Source organism: Podarcis vaucheri, assembly GCF_965113315.1.
Source record: "Podarcis vaucheri genome assembly, chromosome: 17".
Taxonomy (NCBI): domain Eukaryota; kingdom Metazoa; phylum Chordata; class Lepidosauria; order Squamata; family Lacertidae; genus Podarcis; species Podarcis vaucheri.
The window spans coordinates 7,588,563-7,613,889 of record NC_138755.1 but is presented as its reverse complement, the minus strand read 5'-3'; the positions used below and the strand labels follow the sequence as shown (position 1 = coordinate 7,613,889).

Sequence of the window (25,327 nt, the reverse complement as noted above, 5' to 3'; positions counted from 1 at the left end):
CAACACTCATCAGATGAAAATAGGGACATTTCTCACTCCCGCACAACTTACCACCCTCGACCCGGTATTTTTTGTTCCCACTCTGCACTCCTGCAGAGCATTTCCTATCGGAAGGAAGGCGAAAGCCCCCGCGGCTACACCTCCTCCACCATCCTGAGAAAATCCCTTAATCCCGATTTGATGTGATTTTTGCTAGAGTTGCAAAAAGAAAAACACACCAAGAATTTGTTTGTTTTAATCAAGACTCCTTGTGCTCCGCTCCCCCTTTCTTCTTGCCCAGGGCGACTCTGTCCTTTGTCTACGTAGTTGTACCTCGGCTCCCGAATGCCTTGAGAGTCAAACGTAAGGTTACCAGATTTTATTTTATTTTTCAAATTTTTTTTATTGGTTTTCACTACATTATAAACAAAGAAACACATAAACAAACATAAATCATAGCCTTATTAAAAATTACACTTATTAACGTTATTAAGTGACTTCCTCGCTTCCCCTTGGTTGAATTTCATTGCATGTCCTTTTAACGGTTTTCCAAATCGTAGTTCTTAAAATAATTTAACTTAGACATTAACATCCTTAGATCTTCACATTATGAAATTAAACATATTAAGATTTTTTTTCCAATGAATCCGGGGACACTTTTCAACTTCAGTAGGAATGATAGGATTTTGTCAGGGGACCGATTTGTAAATCTGGGGACTGTCCCTGGGAAATGGGGATGTCTGGTAACCTTAGTCAAACGTTCTGGTCCCCAAACGATCAAAAACCGGAAGTGAGTGTTCCAGCTTTTGAACGTTCTTTTGGAAGCTGAACGTCTGACAGGGTTTCAGCGGCTTCTGATTGGCTGCAGGAGCTTTGGTTTCTGAACGTTTTGGAAGTTGAACGGAAGATACGACTGTACCTCAGAGAAAGCACGTCACTTGGGCTCAGTGGCTGCCTCCTCACCTGCTCTCCAGCAGCCTCTATGAAATATACTCAGAGTCGCAAAGTGATTTCATGCTCTTTATTCAGCTCATAGTGGTGAGGAGGAATGAATGAAAGTCCCCTCACAGTATCTGCTTTATATACATTATTTACACAATGGGCTGCACATGATTGGCTAATTCCGGAATTCTACTGTAAGCCAATCAGGTTGTGGATTCACTTCTATCTGGAGCAGGATTTGGTGGTTCCTGCCAACCAATCATACTGCTGCATTGTTCTATGACCAATCAGACTGCTGCATTCTGAATCCTATTGTTCTAGGACCAATCAGACTGCTGCAGTTTGGATCCTATTCAACTCAGTACATAACACTCTACAAGCTGCCCAAGAGATGACACTGGCAGTGGCAGACATGGGGTGCTCCCTCGCAGTCGCCACTGCCACCACTGCCATCACTTGGGGCAAGCGCTGGCTCATCTTCCACCCTGAGCTCAGAGTGGGTGGCCTTGGCAGGGGAAATAGGGACATTCTGGGATCAAATCAGAAGCCGAGACATTTTTCATAATTCCGGGACTGTCCCTGGAAAATCGGGATACTTGAAGGGTCTGGACCAGTGAGCCAGAGTCCAAATCCTGCACCCTCACTGGCCCCACTGACAGGAGGGCAGAACCTCCCACCTGCCAATCATCTGGTGTCCGGTGACACAAAAACCCTACCTTATAAGTGAGGTTCAAGCCATGTCCACAGAGGGGAACCCCCCCTCTTGAATTATGAGTTGTTTGCTTGACTCTCTTTCCCGCCCCCTGAATCCATAGTTGACCTGATCCAGTGAGGCAAAATGGATGCCATCGACATAGTCCATGAATACAGTTCTTACAGTGGCCCAAGTCTGTGTGCTTCTAACCCCAGCCAGAAAATTTATGATATCATGGATTATCTGTTCAGGAGGAGTAGCAGAGATCCAGGTTTGGAAACACATTGCTTGCTTGCTTGCTCCCCACATACCCCCAATTTCTAGTTGCTGAGACCAGCAAGCAAGCTGGAACTGTGTTTATGGATCATGTTTAAAGATCTGCCTTGTGGTAGCCTGTTGCTGTGAAGAGATCCTTGGGATCATCCCTCTGCAGTTCTCTTCTTTGCGCAGATCTGGGAGGTTGTACGCAGGCTAAATATTCACCTGAAATCCCACAGGTCACATATTCAAGGCCCACCACTTGTAGGCTTCAGACCTGATGCCAGAGAAGTGAAATTATTTGGCAACATTAGTGCCGAAGGTGTCGGAGAAGAGGAACGCCCAACCCATCAACAAAGAATTGGGGAGGAAACCCCACTGGCAACACCTGGATATTCTTTCTGTGCAAGCATACACTTTATTTATAACTGGCTGCCATTCTGAAAAATAGAAAAGTCAGGTACAACAGCGGACAAGACCTGCAACTTTCCTTCAGGATGGATTGCAGTGCAGGCAAATCCTTTAGGCATCAGAAGCTGGAACATCTTGGACCCAGTGGCGTAGCGTGGGGGGTGCAGGGGGGGCTGGCCGCACCGGGCGCAACATCTGGGGGGGGCGCTCGCACTCGCAGCTCTCTGCCCCCTGCTAAAATCCACGGGTTAGGGGGCGCAAATTACTTGCCTTGCCCCGGGTGCTGACAACCCACGCTACGCCACTGCTTGGACCCACACAGACGCCTTCTAAGGAGGACCACCTGATCCTCGCCCATTTGCCAAGCATGAGACAAAATGAAAGGTGTGCAGAGAAAAGTGGTATCTACTGCAACAGAAGCTGCTAAGAGACCACTTTAGGGATTCTGGGTGGAGAAACCGGCCTGAGACTCCCTTTACCAAACTAGTTGCTGACTAGTTTACAGAAAGGGTGCTGCCATGAGAATTTCCAGCAGAGGGCACAGGAGTCAGCAAACATTGACTGCTTCACAGATCTTTTCTTTATAATGTTGGGGAATGTGGCAGTTCCTGGTTCTGTAAAGATCAGAAGCCTGCAGCCCAATATTTCCCTGTTTGTTTCAAACCCGTATGTGAACCTCAAGCCCCACTTTTTGAATGAAGCCCTTTTGACACACAACCCACTCATTCCCATGCCCTTCTGTAACGCACCCTGTAATGAAGCACTTTGCAAATAAAACAACTGCATATAGCTTTGCTGCTTTAAATGCCCCCCCCCCCGCTTCCCCTGTGGAAAATTTAGATTGTAAGTTCCTCAGGGCAAGGAACTGCCCTCCTGTACTCCGCAATATACCATGCACACTGATGGCACTGTACAAACAAATTTCCATCTCAGTTTGGCTTGTCCTTGTCCTGTCTTCCTTTCCTCCCCTTCACCAAAAAAAGAAATCTCATTCTATGGTGTACATCCCCTACCCTCCAACATTTCTCTGCTGAAAATAGGGACGTCCCATTCCATAGTGAACATTTTACTATTTATACACATCTTACCGGGTTGCCCCAGCCACTCTGGGCAGCTTCCAACATATATAAAAATATAATAAAACATTAAATATTTTTTAAAAAACTTCTGTATACAAGATTGCCTTCAGATGGCTCAGTGGTGGGATAACTCCATACCTTCCAACATTTCTCCAATGAAAATAGGGACATCCTAAGGAAAAGTGGGACATTCTGGGATCAAATCAGAAACGGATTAGAATTCTCTAAATCAGGGACGTCCCTGGAAAAAAGGGACACTTGGAAAGTCTGACATCCCTTTCTGTGCCTAAGATCTGCTTCGATTTCAACCCTTTCTCAACAAACCCTCTTCCTCCAGCTCCCTGCTTCCATCAGGGGGGGGGGGGGAATATAATTGCTGAAATAATTTGTTATGTGAAAATAATCAATAAAATTTCAAAAAAAGACATAAGTGCTGTTTGACAGTGTAACGGTCTCCCTTGGAAGGTGGTGGACTCTCCTTCCGTGGAGGTTTTCAAGCAGAGGTTGGATGGCCATCTGTTAGGGATGCTTCAGTTGAGATTCCCGCATTGCAGGGGGTTGGACTAAATGACCCTTGTGGTCCCAACTCTAAGATTCTATGATTTGTGGTTTGCTAGCCTGCTGTATGTAATAGCTGAAGAGTGATGGCGGATAGGGAGACTTCATTACAAGAAACCCCACAAACCCCTATTTATTTCCCCAAATTACTAGTGGCAAGGGAGGCCTTTGCAGGCGTCAAGTGGCATGTGCAAGGGCTCTGTGCTGCCCATGAACGCTTGGTTTGGGATCCCAAATCTGAGATGTTCCTGGACTCTTCCTTGAATTTTCAGCTTCCATTTAAAGAGAAAGGAAGTGCTGGAAGTGTGAGGAGGCAGAGGGTACATTGATACATTCATGGTGGGGTTTGCGAAAGTTAAAAAATTCACGAGGAAATAAAAAAGATGCTCAGAATTAATTTAGAGGGAAAACCAGAGGCATCTTTACTGAGTATAATAGGTAAAGATAGGAAATTGTTATTCTTATACGTGACAGCCGCAGCAAGGCTACTCCTTGCACAAAACTGGAAAGGGAAATATATACCCACAAAGGTTGACTGGATAAATAAACTAACTGAATTTATAGAATTGGCAAGATTAACTGCAGTAATAAGGTACCAATCAAACCAGAAAATAAAAATACAATGGAAATGGTTTGAGGATTACATGTCCAAGTACTGCTCAAAAACTAACATGTTGATATGTTTGGATTAATGTTTGTAAAGCTTGTTAAAAAAATAAATAAATAGAAAGTTAAAAGGGTTAAGAAATATAAATTTAGATAAAAATTGTAATGTGAAATATTATAATATATAGGAGGGTGAGGGACGGTGGAGGGAAGTCACAAGGATGTTTTAATGTCTGTAATTTAGGGTGGTAGGGTAATATGAATTTTGTTTCATGTCTATGTGTTTGTTTGTTTGTTTGTTAATAAAATTTTCTAATAAAAAAGAAAGAAAATAAATTCTTCAGCCTATTTACTAACAAAATTATACAGATGAAATGAGCAAGCAGTGTTCTGCTCAGCTGATCAGTCAGAAGTTAAGCCTGCCTAGGCCCTCAGAGCTCTTTCCTGCCACTGAATACAAAGGCATTAGTCTGATTGACAAGCAAGGAAGGGACTTCCTGCTTCATTTTCCTCCAGGGCCTGATCCATTATTTAGGCAGGCTGTGACTGCAGATTGGAAGGTGCCAAAAAGAAGGCAGTGGTCAAATATTTCATTCATGATTGCATTTTCGGAGGCACCGTGTGGATTTTCTAGCTCAGGCACCCAAACCTATTGGCCTGCCATTTACTTGTGCTGACCAATGAAGAAGAGAGTAGGATCTCTTCATTTCCCTTCTATTTCTTTGAAAATTATAGCAGCCATTTTGCTCTAATTGGCTAGGGCGGCATTTGTTTTCCTGCTTGTTGGGATGGGACTAATCTCCCTGGCAGGGCTCGTTGCATTTATTTTTCCAGCTGCAAAAGTGCCTGGTGGACATTTTATGATTAAGCACAATTTCATGGGTGCTTTATTTACAATGAACCTTTATTTACAGTGTTTAATACATTTAAAGCTGCCACCCTACACAAGCCTAGTAAAGGTAAAGGTAAAGGGACCCCTGACCATTAGGTCCAGTCGTAACCAACTCTGGGGTTGCATCGCTCATCTCGCTTTAGTGGCCGAGGGAGCCGGCATACAGCTTCCGGGTCGTGGCCAGCATGACTAAGCCGCTTCTGGCGAACCAGAGCAGCGCACGGAAACGCCATTTACCTTCCTGCCAGAGCGGTACCTATTTATCTACTTGCACTGCGTGCTTTCGAACTGCTAGGTGGGCAGGAGCAGGGACCGAGCAATGGGAGCTCACTCCGTTGCGGGGATTCGAACCACCGACCTTCTGATCGGCAAGTCCTAGGCTCTGTGGTTTAACCCACAGCACCACCCGCGTCCCTCCCGGAAGACCGTTTGACTTCCTAAACGTTCAAAAACCGAAGCATGCATTTCTGGAAGCATTTACTTATGGAAAACTCAATATGGAAGCCACGTGGCACGCCTGACTTCCGAAAAGCGTTCGAAAACTGAAGCAGTTACTTCTGGGTTTTCAGCTTTTGAAAACCAAAGCGGCTACCTCCGGGTTTTTGGCATTCAAAAACCAAAATGTTTGACTAACGAGATATTTGAAAACCGAGGTACCACTGTAGACATTAGCATACTAATATTTAGTTTTGCTGGTTTGCTGGTATACATCGCTTCCATTCCAGCTCTTTCTTTATATTTATATTAAAATTATGTTTAAATTTATTTATAAATAATTTGTTGTTGTTGTTGTTTAGTCGTTTAGTTGTGTACGACTCTTTCGCAGATCATATTCTCAGCCTGGCACCGTTCATCACACACACAAACACCGTAAGCCCTACAGCCAAAACCTGGATGAGGTTGTGCGAGAGAGAGAGAAATGGGATTTGTTTTCCTGTGAGAGGGGAAAGAGAAAGCTCTTCTCAAGGTTTGCGAAATAACAGGCAGCTGTGCATGGACATGTTTGGGGTCGGCATTGGAGTAAATGGAATACATCCCCTAGTTGTTGTCGTTTAGTTGTTTAGTCGTGTCCGCCTCTTTGTGACCCCCTGGACCAGAGCACGCCAGGCACTTCTGTCCTCCACTGCCTCCTGCAGATTGATCAAACTCATGCTGGTAGCTTCAAGAACACCATCCAACCATCTCATCCTCTGTCGTCCCTTTCTCCTTGTGCCCTCCATCTTTCCCAACATCAGGGTCTTTTCCAGGGAGTCTTCTCTTCTCATGAGGTGGCCAAAGTATTGGAGCCTCAGCTTCACGATCTGTCCTTCCAGTGAGCACTTAGGGCTGATTTCCTTAAGAATGGATAGGTTTGATCTTCTTGCAGTCCATGGGACTCTCAAGAGTCTCCTCCAGCACCATAATGCAAAAGCATCAATTCTTCGGCGATTAGCCTTCTTTATGGTCCAGCTCTCACTTCCATACATCACTACTGAGAAAACCATGGCTTTAACTATACGGACCTTTGTCGGCAAGGTGATGTCTCTACTTTTTAAGATGCTGTCTAGGTTTGTCATTGCTTTTCTCCCAAGAAGCAGGAGTCTTTTAATTTCGTGACTGCTGTCACCATCTGCAGTGATCATGGAGCCCAAGAAAGTAAATAATATTATTATTATAAATAATAATAATTATTATTACTAAATTTAAAATAAAATAAAAAAGTTACGTAATGGAAGGACATGGATGTGCTGGGAATTATACTTGCTAGCGCTCACCCAATCCCCCACCCAGCAAAAAAAAGAACTACATGAGCACTCCTTTGATTCAAAGGCACAATAAAATAGCGCTCTGCTAATAATAATAGTTTTTAAAGACTTTTCATAAGTCACCAAATGTCAGTGTGCCTTGTGTTAATGATGCTGCAAGCACTATATGATACATGCCATTTAAAATGTGGTGGGTTATTTGGGAGGAGGGTATTGTTTTTATTTTGATCATGTATTTTGTGGTTTTATATTTTGATTTTATTCTGTGAACCGCCCTGAGACCTCTGGATATAGGGCAGTACAGTGGTACCTCGGGTTACATACGCTTCAGGTTACATACACCTCAGGTTACAGACTCCACTAACCCAAAGTATATTACCTCGGGTTAAGAACTTTGCTTCAGGATGAGAACAGAAATCGTGTGGCGGCAGCAGGAGGCCCCATTAGCTAAAGTGGTGCTTCAGGTTAAGAACAGTTTCAGGTTAAGAACGGATCTCTAGAACGAATTAAGTACTTAACTCGAGGTACCACTGTATATAAATTCAACTAATCATCATCATTACCATCCTCCTCCTTCTCACACAACCATATTCCACACAGCACTCTCTCTCATAGATCCACTAGTTGGGCAGTAGGGTGACCAAAATATTGTAGTTATTATCTTGGGTAAAGATGGCAGATTGGCAACAAAAAAGGGCCCCTCCCAACTAGGGCTGTTCTGTGGGTGTATTCTGCAACTACTCACTGATGCAATGCCTTCTGCCTGCGCAACTGGGCTTCTTCCTCTCCCCCTGCAAGCCCCCGGCAATTGGCTGGGGGGCGGGCGGTGTAAGAGGAGAAGAGGAGGGATTGTTCCATCTGGTAAGCTGACATGCTTGTCCTGATGGAACAGTCTGAAAAGCACAACGTTGAATTCCACTTGGCGTTTCTGCACCAGGTAGAAATAGCTTCTTTTTCTTCTTCTTTCTTCACTTGTAGCCGAGTAAGATTGTCTTCCATAAACAAGGTTTTAACAATGAATCCGTAAGTGACTGTGGAGGCCAATTCAGGACCCACATGTCCTTCCACAGTGGGGACATTGGTTCCCGGGTGGGAGTTGATCATGGTGTGGATTTGGCAAGCGTGCCTTCCTCTTAGCACATTTCTCCCTTGCGTCCTGAGTTCGAGTGTCTTCAAACCCAGCCCCCTTTGTATCAGCGTCAGGGACAGGTTTTGCTCCAACCACAGATTTGACCTGAAGTATACCTGAAGGAGCGTCTCCACCCCCATTGTTCAGTCTGATGTCCAGCTCCGAGGGCCTTTTGGGGGTTCATTCACTGCAAAAAGTGAGGTTACAATGAACCAGGCAGAGGGCCTTCTTGGTGGTGGCACCCGCCCTGTGGAACACCCTCCCATCAGATGTCAAGGAAATAAACAACTATCTGACTTTTAGAAGACATTTGAAGGCAACCCTGTTTAGGGAAGTTTTTTAATGTTTGATGTTTTATTGTGTTTTTAACGTTCTGTTGGGAGCCTCCCAGAGTGGCTGGGGAAACCCAGCCAGATGGGCAGGGTATAAATAATAAATCATTATTATTATTAAGTACCACTCTTTATTTTTCTTCTTATGTGAGTAAATGGCATCCATTCACTTATGCAGGTGAAGGTGAAGGAGTGTTCCTGGGAACATTAGGAAGGGGCTAAATCTGCCCCTGTCCCCCCAACAGCCATTCAGAATCTGTGTTGTCCCACTTGAAGATGTTTCTCTTAATCATATAAAGTGTGGTGGACACTGGCTTTTAAGATGAGCTATGAAAGCGTCACCACAACAAATGCACTTATAACTCTTCCCACTTTCTATCTCTGGTTTTTGCGATTAAATATGTCCAAGGTTAGGGACCAGTCTGAAATGGTGGTCCTATGCAATAAGGAATACTACCTCCAACAGTAATTCAGGATTGGTTATTCACATCAAAACAGGAGAAATGCCAGTTTATAGAAGGAAAGGGGAAGGTGCAATGGTCAGTGAATGAAAGGAGAGGTGCTGGGACTTACCTCTTCTTCCCTGGGTGAAGAAGTAATAACATTTAGTGAATTAATGGAGAGATACCAGGGTTCTTGTATTACTATGCTAGTCACTTTCCCTACAAGTTTTCCAACTATTTCACAGACATTATCTCTGAAATCTTTAACAACAACCATGGGAAGTATGACTGGTTAGCCACGGCAGTGATTCCATGTTAAGAGTATCAACCCAGTTCAGTGTTTGACAAAGAATGAAGAGGCGCAGATTCAAAACCAGTGTGTCTTAGTGGTCAGAGTGCTGGATTAGGACTGGCCTAGTCACAATCTCTCAGCCTAACCTCAAGTGTGCACATGCCCTTGGATCTAGAGCGAAGGTTGGCTAAATATTGTTATCTAATAAAGCGCACGCTCAAGGAACTCCCATCTCTACGAAACTGTAGACATACAGAGTTTCATGGTCAATTCATATACATGTGTGTGTGTTATTTGTGCATGTGTGTGTACACATTTTCAGTGAGAACGTTTCCAAAACTGTGGAGATCTCTTGTCCCCTGAGCAGGTAGAAGGCACCCAGGGGAAGAATGAGGACTCCTCCAGAGACACAGCCAACCTGTAGTTTATTCCCAGCAGCTGAGGTGTAGCACAGCAGACATCAAACCTATGCTAACAATGGCAGGTGACGTAAGGGAGGAGCTCTTGCAGATGTAAATAAGAAATAGAGCTGTCATCAGAATACTGCTGACAATGTATTCAGAACCTCCGGATAACCGCACTCAGTGGTTTCATGTAAATGTTAAACAATGTGGGGGAAAGGAATGAGCCCTGCCGAACCCCCCACTGAAGGTTCCATGAGACTGAAAAGCATTCCCCAAGCAACACCCCCTGGGAACAACCATCCAAGTAGGACGGGAACCACCACAAAGCGGTGCCACCCACCTCTAGTTCAGGATTGCTCCAGAAGGATACCATGGTTGATGGTATTGAAAGCCGCTGAGAGGTCGAGAAGAATTAATCAGGGACACGTTTCCCATGTCTCTTTCTTGCCAGAGGTCATCATAAAGGGCGATCAGAGCAGTTTCTGTGTCAAAACCAGGCCTAAACCCCAACTGAAATGGATCCAGAAAATCAGTTTCTCCCAAAAGCATGTGGATCTGGTCTGCAACCACTCGCTCCAGAACCTTGCCCAGGAAAGGGTGATTAGCAATTGGCCGGTAGTTAAGTTAGGTTTTCTGAATCCGTGGATGGTTTCTTAAGGAGTGGTTTTACCACTGCCTCCTTCAACAGGCAGGGACCACCCCCTCTCATAAAGAGGCATTGATCAGCTCCCTGGCCCAACCAGCGGCTCCCTCCCTGCTGGTTTTTACCAGCCAAGAAGGGCAAGGGTCCAGGGTGCAAGCAATCTCCCTGACTGATCTGAGCACCTTGCCCAAATCCTCAAGCCTTACCAACTGAAACTCAGCCAACGGAACAGGACTAGACTGTGCTCTGCACACCCCATGAGATTCATCATCAGTACAGTCATACCTCGGGTTACAGACGCTTCAGGTTGCGTTTTTTCGGGTTATGGACTGGCTACTTCCGGGTTTCGGCGGTCACGCAGGCACAGAAGCACTGAACTGCAACCCGCGCGTGTACAGACATGGTGCTGCGGGTTGCAAACGTGCCTCCCGCATGGATCACATTCGCAACCCGAGCGTCCACGGTAGAGTCAAGGTCTTGGTGGATGCAAGCAATTTTATCCTCAAAATATTTTGCAAACAAGTCACAGCGAACTACTGTCGGTTCTACCACCTGCTTTGGGTCAGCCTCTAAAAGGCCCCTACAACCCGGAAAAGCTCTGCTGGACAACATAATGAGGATGCAATGGAGACAGCAAAGTATGCCTTCTTTGCTGCCTTCACTGCCACTGGGTAGGCTTGCTAATAAGCCCTTACCAGTGTTTGGTTGCATTCATTCGGATCTTTCCTCTATTTGTGAGGAAAGCCAGGACGGCATAGGAGCTGGAGCACTGAACTCAGGGGACTCGGGTTCAAATCCCACGTGGTGTCCGATCTTAGGCCTAATCTACTCCTCGAGAGTTGTTGTCAGGATGAAACAGAAGAAGAGGATCGTGTATACCTCCTTGTGCTGCTGAAAGATGGTAGAAAAAATAGAATGAATAAAGAAGGCGGCCCAAGGGCATACGCAGAGTGCACCTCTCTCTGCACCGAAGAATTACAGAGCTCTTCGCACACAAATAGGGATTCGTCCCCCCCCCAAAAAAAAACAACCCCAGAGCCAGGGCGGTTTTGCATGGGAAAATCCTCGGAGCAAGGCGGCCCTTTCGCTCGCTCGCACGCGCGCCGATGGGGTTGCGCCCGCCTTCGGCCACCCGGCGGGGCGGCGAGGGGAGGCCGCGCATCTTCCGCGAGGGCCGCCCGCGGGCGGGCTCCGTCCGGCCCTTCCGCCCCCCGCCGCGGCGCCTCCCGCGTGGCTCTGCTCGTCGGGCTCCGGCCCAGCCTCCCTCGCTCGCTCGCTCGCTGGCTGCCCCCGCCCCGCTTCTTCCCTTCCTCCCTGCCTTCCCTTCCCCCGTTTTGTTTTGTGCGGCGACTCCGGGAGCGTGACGGAGGAGGCGCTCAGAGCAGCGCTTATGCAACCGGCTGACCTACTAACACACATTCGCCGGGCGAAGGAAGGAGGGCGGCGGCGGCGGCGCTGGGCGAGGAGGCAGGCGCTTGGCGGGGCGAGAGGAGCGCGACGGATCCCTGGACGCGGCCGCTTCTTCCCAAAGAGGTACCGGGGCTCGGGGCGCGTCTGGGATTGCGGGATCCGGGGCGCGGAGCTCCCGCCCCTCCCCCGGCCAGGGCGGCGGCGGCTCCTAGGTCTCTGCTCGCCGGGCAGAGAGAGAGAGAGAGTCGCGGCGGGTGCATGTGCGTGCGCGCTTTGTTTGTGGGAACGGTGTCTTGCGTGCAGCGAGCATGTGCAGCTTTGTTTTGGGGGCTGCGTTTTTGTGCGTATGCGCCCAGCAGCCCGCCCGCTCCCTGCTCAAAGCAAAGCAAAGCAAAAGCTCGCGGAGACGCACAATGCAGCCGGAGAAGTTCTCCTGCACAGCCACTCGCGTTCTTGGTGTGAAGTGGAGCCGCGCGCGGCGGCGGGGGGCGGCGCGGGGAAGATCCGCTTGCGCGCAACTCCCCCGGCTGGTCTGCGCGCACACGCGCGCCCCGGCTCGCGCGCGGAACAACACTAGCAAGCCTGCGAGTGGGCCTCCACTCCTGCCCAACCTGACCTACTTTTTTTTTTGGGGGGGAAGGGCGTGAGGGTTTTGTGTGTCTGTGCGAGGCAGCCAAAAACCCTTTGACATGAAAGAAATGAGACTGGGGAAAGCTTGCTTTCGGGAGAAGATCGGTTTATCACCAGAGCCGGGAAGACGTCGTAGTGTGTTTTTGCTTGTTGCTGCTGTTCCAGTAAAATAATTTGGGCATTCTGATGCACACGGGTTAAACTTGCACGGGTTTGTTTGCAGCTGAGCTTCCCGCCTCAGAATATAGCGGAGTGCCTCTGAGCATGTGCAGGGTCGCTGTGCCACACTGTTGAGGAAGCACAGAGCAATGCATGGCACCCGCGTGAAAGTGGGAGGGAAGAAGCTGGTTAAGGCGTGTCTAGCTGAAGAGAGTCACTTCCAAACAAGCTGGCGCGCTCTCTTTCTCTCTCCAAATGAAGTCCTCTACCTGACCACAGGAATGTGGGTAAGGAAGTGTGTAATCTGGCGACTGGTTAAGGCAGCACAGTCAATTTCTCTCCCGAACCCCCCCCCCCTCCAGTATTTAAACTTGCCACTTGCACAACTCTGTACCCACACAAATAAAACCTTGCACCCTCTGTTCTGCAGGGGTTGGGCAGAAAGAAGGTTGGTTGACCCACCCCCTGGCCAAATGATGGGACAGCAGCTTGTCCTTGCTTGCCAAGAATAAGGAACTAGGTGATCTAGAAGTGTGCTCCTTATCTCCCAACACAGATCACTTATGGCTTAACTGCAAGGTGATATTGAGCATTCTCTCTTGCTTTCTGAACTTAAAAATACAAAGGTGGACTCCAGGGATTTTAGTTAAAGAGAGAAAACCACACAGGGCTCTTCTTTGTCGTCTATGTACAGTATACTCTGCTAAAATTAAATTTCTGCATCAAGGTAAATCTAGATTCTGCACTGGGGGAATTCTATATCCTAGACAGTGGCGTAGCGTGGGTTGTCAGCACCTGGGGCAAGGCAAGTAATTTGCGCCCCCTAACCCGTGGATTTGCCCTAACCCCAGATGTTGCGCCTGGTGCGGCCGGCCCCCCCTGCACCCCCCACGCTACGCCACTGATCCTAGAGGATTGTTGAAAGTATGTAACTCAAGTAAACCTCTAACATCCTGGAGGGACACTGAATTTCCATCCCTGCTGTACATCTTGCCTAGCTTAGACTCTTATTTAGGACTAAATAGTCTTCAAAAGGCAGCATATCAGCTTTTGAGTTACACAACATGTTGCTTAGTCTAGATGGTGATTTTCCTTCCTTTCAAAAAGAGGGAAGAATATGTTTCTGTTCATCTTCTCCACAAGTATTATTTCCTTTTAAAACACTTTCTTAACTATCCAGTCACAGGAAGAGTTGTGTGTAACTCAAAAGCTCACACGTTGCATTAGAAACACTGATTGTGTAATGGACAGTATTTCTCTGATTGTGATCTTTTCTCTGCCAGGCTGAGAGGGTCAGCTGATCTTAAAGTACAGCAAATTACTATTAAGAATGCACTCGCAATCCTCTTCCCACACAAAGATAAACACACCGCCTGCAGATGTGTGTTCATGTGCATTCACAAATACAATTGGATAAATATATTTAAGGGTTTGAGATGGGAGTTTGTGGATAGGCATCTGTGACAAAATCAGCCTATTTACCCCATCCTAATTAATAGCTACCACCTAGATCCATGCTAACCTTCACTGCTGTCGCTTATCACCCCCTCCTTTCTTTTAAAGCATGCACTGAAAGTTTATAAAAAGGCCATAGCCATCCTCATTTCATAGAAACACAGAATTGTAGAGTTGGGAGGGACCCAGTGGATCATCTAATTCAGTTCCCAGCAATGCAATAATTTTGAGCATGGCAATATTTGTGGTGTCCCTCCTCCGAAGCGCTCAGGACACCCCCACCACAACCACATTGTAAGGTAAGCCGAGTGTGCATCTGGCCTGAGATCATTCTGTGAGTAGGATTTGACCAAGGTCTTGGCAACCTGCGCCTGCCACTATCCTGCTGAGGGCTCTCTAATCCAGGTCAAGTGAAACCTTGATCACATCACCTGGGTGGAGTTGGCTGGCTAGTCAGAGTTGGTAAGAAGCGCTCAGGGCTGCTGAGGGGAACCTTCAGTTCTCTGGGTGGAGTCACAGTGCAAACAGCATCAGTTGTGTATGTTCCATTTGCAGGATATACAGTGGTACCTCGGGTTACATGCGCTTCAGGTTACAGACTCCGCTAACCCAGAAATAGTACCTCGGGTTAAGAACTTTGCTTCAGGATGAGAACAGAAATCGTGCTCTGGCAACGCGGCGGCAGCGGGAGGCACCATTAGCAAAACTGGTTAAGAATAGTTTCAGGTTAAGAACAGACCTCTGGAACGAATTAAGTACAGTGGTGCCTCGCAAGACGAAAAGAATCCGTTCTGTGATTCTCTTCGTCCAGGGGTTTTTTCGTCTTGCGAAGCAAGCCCATTGAAGGATTAGCGGATTAGCGCTATTAGCGGCTTTTAGCGGCTTATCTGCTGATCGGATCAGCTGATAAGCGGCTTAGCGGCTTAGAAAAGGGGGGGGGGGACCAGCAGGAACTCGCAAGACATTGTCGTCTTGCGAAGCAAGCCCATAGGAGATTCGTTTTGCGAAGCACCTCCAAAACGGAAAACTCTTTCGTCTAGCGGGTTTTCCGTCTTGCGAGGCATTCGTCTTGCGAGGCACCACTGTACTTAACCTGAGGTACCACTGTACTTGCTTCCTTTCTTGTGCTTTGAGGGATTGACAAAGGAATTGGAGAGGTGTTTGGGCTGTCAAACCGCTAGATTTACCCATCTCCCTGCAACACACTGAGCACTGAACAGACTTCTTCAGTCTCTTGTTTCCCGTCTCTGACCACTAGTCAGCACTCCCCTCCCAGAACTCAGACTCGGAGCAAAGCATTCCTGCTCCCATCCTCCTTTACCACACCCTGTGCTGCCCCCCCCCCCGTGCCCTAAACATCAAGGCATCGGTTGGTTTCCAGAGCCAAACGCAATTACAGGCATCCTGAGTCATTTCAACAGCTATGCAAAACTTGTAACCCCAGTCGTGGCCAAGAGCTTAGGCTCCTGGGAGGAGATCAGTATGTTCCTTAGCAATGGAAACTCTGGACAAAGTCTAAGCAAGAGAGAGAGAGAGTACGTACGTGCTGTTGTGTAGCACGGAATGGCTTGCTTGCTGCCACATGCAAAGCCTCGCCCCAGAGTTGAGCAATCTTTGCTTTAGAAAGCCTTTCTGCACCCATGAGGAGGCTCAGCAGGCCAAACAGAGCAGCAAGGGGGAGGCGTCCGGAGGGAGGGGGGGTGGCAAAGTCAGTTGTGAAATCGGAGAGGTTGGTGGCCAGTCAGTCAGCCGCAGAGCAGAGCTGGGCTCCTGAGGTTGCCCGTAGGAAGAGTTGCTGTTTCACCGGCCCCTGCTTCTGTACGTCTAGCAGCAGCTTGAGCTCTAGACACCAGTAAGTGATAAATCACCACCTGGTGTGGACAGAGCTTTGCCTGCTAATGTTTACAGAGCAAAACTCATTTTAAAAAGCTCAGAAGCTTGTCCAGGCTGCCTTTATTTGCCCCCTGCTTATTGGGCAACCCACACCATCTCCTGCACAGGCTGGAGCTGGTGGCAGTTGTGGCCCATCACTTCAGGAGGGCCCCAGTTGGGCAAGGCCTGGTTGCTGCCAGGAGCGGCTTGTGCACCTGCTGTTGAGCAAGCCACCTCTTGTGACGGTCTCTTCCCCCTTGGGGTTCCGCTGTAGGGAACCTCAAAGCGTGTCTTGACCTACTTAGCCCTAACCACTACCTTTATTTGTTAATCATATTTGCATTGCACCTCTCAGAGGCCCAAAGTGATGTGTGTGTGTGTGTGTGTGTCCTGTTTTAACTCACCATGATCTGATGAAGGCCACTCAACGCCTGGAGGGCAGTTTGAATCCATGCTCCCCAGGCCATGCTCAGTACTTGATCCGTTCGGTGTCTGGGGTGGAAGTTAATCTTGGCCTAGGAGTGCCACTAGGGTTGCCATACTTCTGCAATTTCCTGGACATAGCCAGTATTCAGCATCTGGGGGGCGAAAATCGCTGAAATGTCCATGAAAATCTGGACACATGGCAGCCCATGTCTTTTTGTTGTTGTTGAGATCAACAACTTTGGCCAAAAAAAAAATCTCAGCAACTTTTGTGCAAAGACTTTCACTTTTTAAAAATCTTTAGCCTGTTTTTCCACCTGCTTTATTTCTATGTATCAGGCTAGCTAAGACCCCAGAGCTCTCCCTTCACTGGCCAAAAGTGAAACCTGTAGCTTGATCTTTTCCTGACCCCCCCTTGTTGATGTTAAATAGTGAGGTTTTCTGCTTTACAACATCGTCATCTCCCCCACCCCACTGCACCGTCCCCGCAGCCCCATATTGTGTGATTGCCGCCTTTGTCTCTGTGCGTTTAACACACTGCCAGATGGGCAAAACATCAACAGGTACATTTCCCCCCATCACTGTATTTTAAGGTATGCCTGCTAAATTTCTGCCTGCCGTGCTGCTTACATAATGCCTCGGTGGGGTGTGTGTGTGGAGTGGCAATCCTAGCGTGTGTGTTTAGAGATTTGATTATGCAGAATATTGCCTAGTGATGAGGAAGGGAAAGGGGAGGAGGAAGAAGAATTACAGTGGCTCATCTCCAACCCGGAGAGGAACAGAACATTCCTGCTTGGAAAGCAGACACTGTCATGTAATGTTACATCATTAAGCGGTTGTGGGAAGCCCTGCAGGGAGGGAGCAGAGAGGAGGGGATCTCATTTTGGAAGCTGCTAGTCACAGGGCTAAGCAAAGGGAGGAACCTGCAGAGCAAACCATATCAGTCACCTAAGGAAGAAGACTTGGGAAGGGTTATCTGCCACGGGCAGTCCAAAGTTACTCGGGAAATCTATGACTGAAGACAAGAATGGGGAATGTTGCTCCTGCCCCGGCTTGTCCTGTTTTATGGAGATGATGTAGGAAAACCGAAGCTGCTGAATTTGTGTTGTGTTGTGCTGCTCTTAAAGGCAGGGCAGTGAGGAAGTTGGTGGCTGACACAGCAGCTGTCAGAGCAGCTTCCCATTCCCTCTGCTTGCAATTCCCCCTCTTCGTATCTTCTAACTGAGGATAAGCTTCCCTGTGGAAGATGAAGGGCAGATAATTGCTTCTGAACCAGCCTTCTCAGGAAGGCATAAAGTGGTGGCAAAAGGCCATTAAGTAATTAATTCTAGGCCTTAATTGGCATGAACAACGAGTAAATCACCGGGCCCGGATGGCATCCATCTGAGAGTTTCCCAGGAACCCAAATATGAAATTGCTGCTCTTCCACCAAAAATAGGTAGCTTGTCCGTAATATCAGCCTCCACATTTTAGGATTGGAAAGAGACCAATGCAATAGCATTTAAAAAAAAAAAAGGGATGGGGGTTCTGGCAAACTGCAGGCTGGCTAGTTTAACATGTGTCCCAGGAAACTTGTGAAAAACTAGGACGCATCCAGGAAAGACAGTGAGACAGTCATACCGTATATTCTGAAAGGCCTCAGCTCCTGTGGATCACTAAGATTTGGCATCCCCTTCCCTTAAATTTGGCAACGTAGCATTCTGTAAATCTTATCCACACTTTCACTGAAATTGAATCCTGTAACACTGAATTTGGGAGGCTGCGTTCTAAGTGGTGTGCAAACTTGCTTAGTTGTGTGTCTGCATTGATTACCGCTCCTGCTCTTCACGTTGTGCTTTTTGTCGTCTAGTAGAGGAGAAACAAGAGCCCTTTACTTCTCCTGTTTTGATCCAGAATATTTTTCATTGCAAGCACCCCCTTTCCCTCTGAGCTGGACCATCTCAGTTCCTTAAGGCTCAACCTCTTATCTGAAGGTTGCAACCTTTATTAAGCTGGAAGCCATCTCTCTCTAGCCTCAGATACGTGTGACATGACTTTGGCTATTTGTGAGTGGCAAAGCACTGCCCATGCTCAGATGCACTTTCGAGTTAATTTGCTTGTTTGTTTCTGATCTTCTACTTTTTATCCGTGTCAAATGAATCTGCATTTAAGTTTTATTTGGTTTTACTCCAGAAGTATTCCAGCACATCTCGCCATAAGTCAAGGGCTCTGGCTGTGTATCCATCCTGGGATATGACCTCCTTTGCAGGCTGTAAGCCTCGCTGCCCCAGGGAGGTGACGCAGACTGGGAAGTAGGTCATGCCTCTGTTCATGCCCCAGCTCGCTGCATCCTGGTTGCACACACCCAGCCCATCCTGCTGGCAGCTCCACGTGCCACCAAGACATGAGGCTGGAGCCCATAGGCGGGTCAGGGTGTGGGGTTGGGGCTGTTTAGCTGGAAAATTATTTTCTTGACTTGACCCAGAATGAGAAATAAATGCATGGGTCAAGGAAAGAGTTGAAGGAGAAGATGTGGCCCAGGAACAACTAGGGTGAAGAAAGGAGTGCAGGAAGCTCAACAGATTTCAGCACAAAACAGAAATGTAGAGTTGGAATGGGACCCAAGGGTCATCCAGTCGAACCCCCTGCAGGAATCCTTTTGCACAACGTGAGGTTCGAACCCATAACCCTGAGATTAAGAGTCCCATACTCTACCAGCTGCACATTAGCATTCGCATCCTTTCAGCTGGATAGTGTTTGTTGGTTTGTTTAAAGCATTTTTGCCCAGTTCTTTCAGCTGAAAAGGCCCCTAGAGTGACTTAACTACAATCAGTAGCAAGACAGCCCCTGGCCTCAGGTTTATATTCCAAAAGACACGACACACAAGGAAAAAGGGATGGGGAGGGAGGAGGGGGAAAGCAAGCTCAGGCACCCAGGTACAGTTATTGCGCCAACCAGCTGGGATGGAAACAGGCAAACTAACATCTGAAAACCCTGGCTCCAAACTCCCATCATTTAAGTGAACATGTCCTGATTTATATAGTTGCATAGGAAGCTGCTTTATACAAAGTCAGACCGTTGTCTGCACTGTCTTGCAATGGCCTTCCTGTGTTCCAGGCAGGGGTTTAATAATAATAATAATAATAATAATAATAATAATAATAATAATAATAATAATATATACCACCCTATACCTGGAGGTCTCAGGGCGGTTCACCAAATAAAATCAAAATATAAAACCACAAAATATAATCAAAATACAAACAACAACCTAATAACCCCTCCAAAAAAACCCCACCACATTTTAATTGGCAGGTATATAGTGCCTGCAGTACCATTAGCAACAAGGCACACTGACACTCATTTTGTCTGCAGTTGGGGTGGTAAGATTTGGTGACGAGCTGCATAGCAGAGTTTCATATCTGATCGTCAAGGGATCTTGCGGCTTTGGATTGTGTCATATTTTCCATTTTTATTTTTGAAGGGAGGGGGAGAATAATAGAGATCTGCTTTTTTTAAAAAAATACTCTTTTTAGCACAAATTGCTTTTATGAAATATGAAACACACCCACTTAATGTTTCTCTCCCCCCCCCCCCCCGGTTTGGCCAGTGAATTCTAGTTCCTTCCAGTCTGTTCATATGAAACAAATAAAGCTTTTTCCTTAAAAGAAAAAGAAGAATGTTTACACAGCGCCCTGCCTTAGCGATGGTGCTCCCATTGCTTCCTCTATAAAAAATTATTCGTGTCAGAAAAAAAAGTTGTGCTTCATTAAAGAAGCCCACAGCAGCAGCCAAATGAGCAAACCACGTCTGGGGTGTGTGCCCTGGTGGGATATTCTCCCCAGCCCCAGCTGTGGGCAAATGGCACAGCAACATGCCAGTCACATTGAAGGCTGCCCTGGACAATGCCCTAGTTGTTTGCAGCCTCCTCCTGCTGCAGCTCCACGTAATATCTCCCCCTGCCTCCCTGCCCCTATTGTTTCTTTGTGCAGAAACAGTTTCTAGGCCAGTAGGTTGTTGGCGCTGTGCCTGTGCTCTCTTTCTGGAGCTGTTGTGCAATCCATAATCATCAGACCTGTTTTGACTGCTTGGCTTGATAAATATTCAGTGTTTACTGACCTATATTCCTGCCGCTTGTGCCTGATGCGCGTAGATCACATGCGAAGGGAAAGAAGGGAAGGGGGGGAGCGCCACCGCCATGGGGGAGCGTGCCACTACGTACACATGGCCCTGGCTTTCTCAGGGGAGGGGAGCTGGAGCATTCCTCTGTATGTGTCATGGTGTCCAGGAGGAGTGGCAGCATCGCTTTTCCTTATACAACCTCCTTTGCCTGGTGGCCTGATTCCTCGGTAGTCAGAACGGGCCAGGCGACTGCTTGCCTCGGATCCATAGGTTTCGCAGATCATCTTCTCAGCCTGGCACCGTTCATCACACACACAAACACCGTAAGCCCTACAGCCAGAGCCTGGATGAGGCTGTGCGAGAGAGAGAGAAATGGGATTAGTTTTCCTGTGAGAGGGGAAAGAGAAAGCTCTTCTCAAGGTTTGCAAAATAACAGGCAGCTGTGCATGGACATGTTTGGGGTCGGCATTGGAGTAAATGGAATACATCCCCTAGTTGTTGTCGTTTAGTTGTTTAGTCGTGTCCGCCTCTTTGTGACCCCCTGGACCAGAGCATGCCAGGCACTCCTGTCTTCCACTGCCTCCCACAATTTGGTCAAACTCATGTTGGTAGCTTCGAGAACACTGTCCAACCATCTCGTCCTCTGTCGTCCCCTTCTGCTTGTGCCCTCCATCTTTCCCAGCATCAGGGTCTTTTCCAGGGAGTCTTCTCTTCTCATGAGGTGGCCAAAGTCTTGGAGCCTCAGCTTGAGGATCTGTCCTTCCAGTGAGCACTCAGGGCTGATTTCCTTCAGAATGGAGAGGTTTGATCTTCTTGCAGTCCATGGGACTCTCAAGAGTCTCCTCCAGCACCATAATTCAAAAGCATCAATTCTTCGGCAATCAGCCTTCTTTATGGTCCAGCTCTCACTTCCATACATCACTACTGGGGAAACCATGGCTTTAACTATACCCTAAATCCAGGTTGCAACCATTTCCTTGCTTTAAGCCCCCCCCACACACTTTGTGCTGCAAATAGTGTGCATTCAGCTCCCCTTCCTTAGCTTGGCGTGTGCCTTTTATATGTGCCATGCGCCCCTTCTATGTCCAGAAGTCGTTACAATGTGTGGTGCTGCCGGGGGCCCATGTAGTAGAAGACTGGTTTGGGTCGCATGCTTCAAGTAGGTGGGGATATGGTACACAGTGTGCGTTGATCAGCAAGCAGAACTTGTGTATGTATGTGCATGAAATCCTTTTTGGGAGGGGGTGTTTGGGGGCTCCCCGAAGGGAGTGACCCCACGCATGTGTGACCCCACCCACTGTGTGCAAGCACTCCTATTTCTGGAGGGAACTGGAATGTGGGGTGTGGCCCTTGTCTGCCAGGGGCTGTGGCACTGCTGCCTCAACCTGCTGGATTATGTAAATGGAGCCTGAGGTGTGTGACAGCACTGGGCAGAGATGTAACACCCTCCTTTTGTGTCCTTCCTCCTTAGGCGTTTCACTCCCTTCTGGGCCTGACGCAGCGGTTGCCACTGATTCCTTCATTTCCCACTGTGCCTGCCAGCCGGTAACATCTCTGCTCTTGCCGTTGGCCGGTGTCTGGATTCAAAGCCCCGCAGGTCTTCCAGTGAATCATCTTCCGGATAGCAAAGAGTGACCAGAAAGTCTTCGATTGCCTGGGCCTCCAGCTGAAAGAATTCCTGCTCCTCTGGGTGTCCTGGAAGATGCTCTCCTTGTGCTGGACAGTTCCCTTTGCACCGGTGGGAACTCGGAGCCCGTTTGACTGTTGCAGCTGGAGGACAGCTCAAGGCTATATTGTAAGTAGTGCCTCTGGCAGTACAGTTTGACAACAGCGTTGGGCGTAGGGTTCGGCAAGAAGTGCCCTTTCCAGCTTCAGCAATTGGAGGGTAAACGTCCAAAGGGCAGGCAGGCAACGAGCACTTGAACGTTTGTGCCGAGGGATTGCCAGACCTCCGCCGGCGACGCCATGGAGAGTCTCAACTCGCCCACGCTGTGTTCGGCAGGGAGCTTCCCCGGATTCCACCAGGATGGCATGATGCAGCGAGCCCGGGCGCTGAAGGGCAAGCCGAGTGCCAACTGCCGACGGAAGCGGGAATTTATCTCTGACGAGAAGAAGGACGCCAGCTACTGGGAAAAGCGCCGGAAGAACAACGAGGCCGCCAAGCGCTCGCGGGAGAAGCGGCGTTTCAACGACCTGGTCTTGGAGAACAGGGTGATGGCGCTGAACGAGGAGAACGTGCGGCTCAAGACAGAGCTCCTGCAGCTCAAGCTGCGCTTCGGCCTCATCAGCACGGCGGCCTTCATGGAGAAGAGCCAGCAGCTGAGCGCCGCCAGCGCCAACGCCATGGCCCACTTCTACGAGAGCAGCGACGGCAGCATGTACTCTGGCAGCTCTTTGTCCCGGGCGCATCACTCGGAGGACTCCTCCGAGACGGAGCAGTCGAGTCGGGACAGCGGCAGTGTGTCCGCGGCCAAGTATTCGTCCCGGGGCTCCCTCTCGGACATGTCGGACGGCTCGTCTCGGGACAGCCCCATGCCGCAAACGCTGGGGGAGGCCCAGGCGGTCAGCCGAGCCTACGGCGAGGCTCCCCCGCAGCACCACCCGGAGCCCAAGACCCCGGTTCCTCGTGGGGTCATCCTCTTCAGCGCCAATGGCTTTACCGCAGTGGCAGCCCCCCAGCCTTTGCTTCCGGAGCGGGAGGAGCGGGCAGGAGGACGCGGTGCTGGCAAGGCCCCCAAAAGCCCGTGCATGGAGCAGGAAGGCCACAGCCAGCGGGAGGAGCTGCCCCCCCACCCAGGGTACTGCACAAAGCCCCCCAGCTACAGCACGCCCAGCGGTTATTTGGAGGGGGATCTGCCCCAAGTGGAGCACATGAGGAAGGCTCAGGAGCCCCAATCCCCCTTTGAGGGCTACAGCAGCGAGGAGAGCGGGGAAGAGCGCAGCTGGGGCGGCTCACCTGTTCCCTATCCGGGGCCACTGGATGTCCACCCCGATGTCCGGACAGCAGCTCTCCCTCACAAGCTCCGCCTCAAGTGCAGGGCCCACAGTAGCGGCGTTCAAGAGCTGTTCCCTGGTCCTAGCACTGTCCCGGCCGGCTGCTGTCAGGAAGCTCCTGCGGCACTGGACTGGGCCGGCGACCGGCCTGAGGAAATGTCGGCCTTGGTGCGGCAAGCGCTGCTCCTCAACGAGCAGCCGGCCACAGGGGGCGCCCTGGAGAGACTTTTGTGCCGCGGCTCCGGCGTCCACTCGGACAACTCTGTGCCCAAGGACCTTGTCAGCAGGTGGGAGGAAGGTTGCCATGACGATGGGCCTCGGGCCACTTGAAGGAGGCTCGGGTGTGGGTAAAAAATGGTGGGCTTTTGTTTTTTTAACTGATGTGGGGTTTTGTATACGAGAGAAATTCTGCACGGCAGGATCAGCCTTGGATTTGGGGAGCGGAAGCGGGCCTTCGTCCACTCAGACCCCAGGGCCACAGGATCGAGCAGAGGGGCAATCATGAGACACGAAGGGATCGTGACCCGGCTGGACTTGAAAGGGGTTTCATGGGAAGGCAGGCTGTGGAGCTACTGAGACCTGGAAGTTGGTGGTCTCCATGCTTGGTTGGGCCAGGGATTCAGCACGTGGAGGGAGCCTGTCTCTGAGCTCTGCTGGCTGTCCAGTCAGTCCCTGCAAGGATATTGTTACTTGAGCTGATTTTGGGGCATCGAGATCCACGGAGAAGTTGGCATCTAATCCACCCTTCGCTGGTGCCGAGGCTCCTGGGTAGCTTCAGTTGGCACAGCTGGTGGTTTGCCCGGGACTGCATCATCTTCTGAGTCAGGAACTGCTTGGTTGGACAGAAATATTTGTGATTTTAAATACTAAAATAAATGTGCAGAAAATTTCAAGAAATGCTGAGGAATTGCTGAGTATTACTTGGGAGTGGAAACAGATTAGCATAAAAGGGATGTACGACAGTGGTACCTTATCTTTCAACCAGTGCAGCCAAATGTTGTACAGGAAAGGACTCAGTGTTTTGTTTCTTTACATATATTTGTATGGTATGTCACCATCCAACATCCACTAGGTGCCTAAATCCATAGCAATTGCCCCCCACCCTCCATTGAAGTAGTCAATTTGAACTGTCCATCCTAAAAGATGCATATAAGAACAGCATAAGGTTGATAACTTATTCTTCATAAGCCTGACAGAGTAAGAAAGTCTTAACCTCGTTTCTCAAAATCCAGCAGGGAGTATGAATAGGCCAAAGCTTTTCCCTAGATTGCTGCTCCCACAAAGGGCCCTTCTCCTCAGCCCTTTCCAAAGATTCTGCTGCCCAAAGAAGTTCATAAGGGAATTGCTGTGACCCCAATCCATGTGGAATTGTGAAAGTCAGCATTTAACATAGAAACAGGTAGTCAGGGCAGTTATTTCAGCCCACATGTTAGGAATCTTGTAGGTACATCTAAGTTCAAAGCCTCATTTGGGAGGGCTTTGCACTGTGTGACTTCAATCATTTTGCCGCCTCTTGGAGGAAACAAAACTACACCTGGCTTTCTCCCTGCCAGTGAGTGTAGGACGGAGATGCTGAAAGCCAGGCCCCATGAATGTTGCTCTCGTCAGCCCCCACCAACACGGCCAGTGTGGTCAGGCATGGGGGGAGCTGCTAGAGGACCACATATTCCCTGCCCCTGCCCTCAAGGATGTTTAGGATTACAGGTGTGGGTTATTTGAGAGGTTGAGGTGTGTCGAGGGTTGGGTCTGGCCTCTGCTTCAGGCTGTGTAAACCTGGCCAGGTGCCTGTCAGTTTCATAGTGTTTGTTCCGTTTTCCTACAAGTGGTACAATAGGAGGAGAACACATTTACCTTTTTTTTTTTTTGTAATGATGAG

The 25,327-nt window shown here is 48.7% G+C and overlaps 1 protein-coding gene across 2 annotated transcripts; it reads left to right on the top strand.

Annotated features, from left to right (window-relative positions):
* Nucleotides 1-11,708: 11,708 nt before the first annotated feature.
* Nucleotides 11,709-24,348, top strand: LOC309522269 (uncharacterized protein). 2 transcript variants are annotated; one of them, XM_082205493.1, is made up of 2 exons: nt 11,709-11,940; nt 21,929-24,348. In XM_082205493.1, the coding sequence occupies exon 2, from the start codon at nt 22,423-22,425 to the stop codon at nt 23,779-23,781; it is 1,359 nt and encodes a 452-aa protein (XP_082061619.1). In that variant the 5' UTR covers nt 11,709-11,940; nt 21,929-22,422; the 3' UTR covers nt 23,782-24,348. The 2 variants fall into 2 exon arrangements, with proteins under 2 accessions (XP_082061619.1, XP_082061620.1); XM_082205494.1 differs by lacking the exon at nt 11,709-11,940 and adding an exon at nt 15,784-15,913.
* Nucleotides 24,349-25,327: the final 979 nt, after the last annotated feature.

Coding starts and splice junctions, on each gene's coding strand:
- LOC309522269 (XM_082205493.1), top strand. CDS start 22,423: ATGGAGAGTCTCAACTCGCCCACGCTGTGTTCGGCAGGGAGCTTCCCC.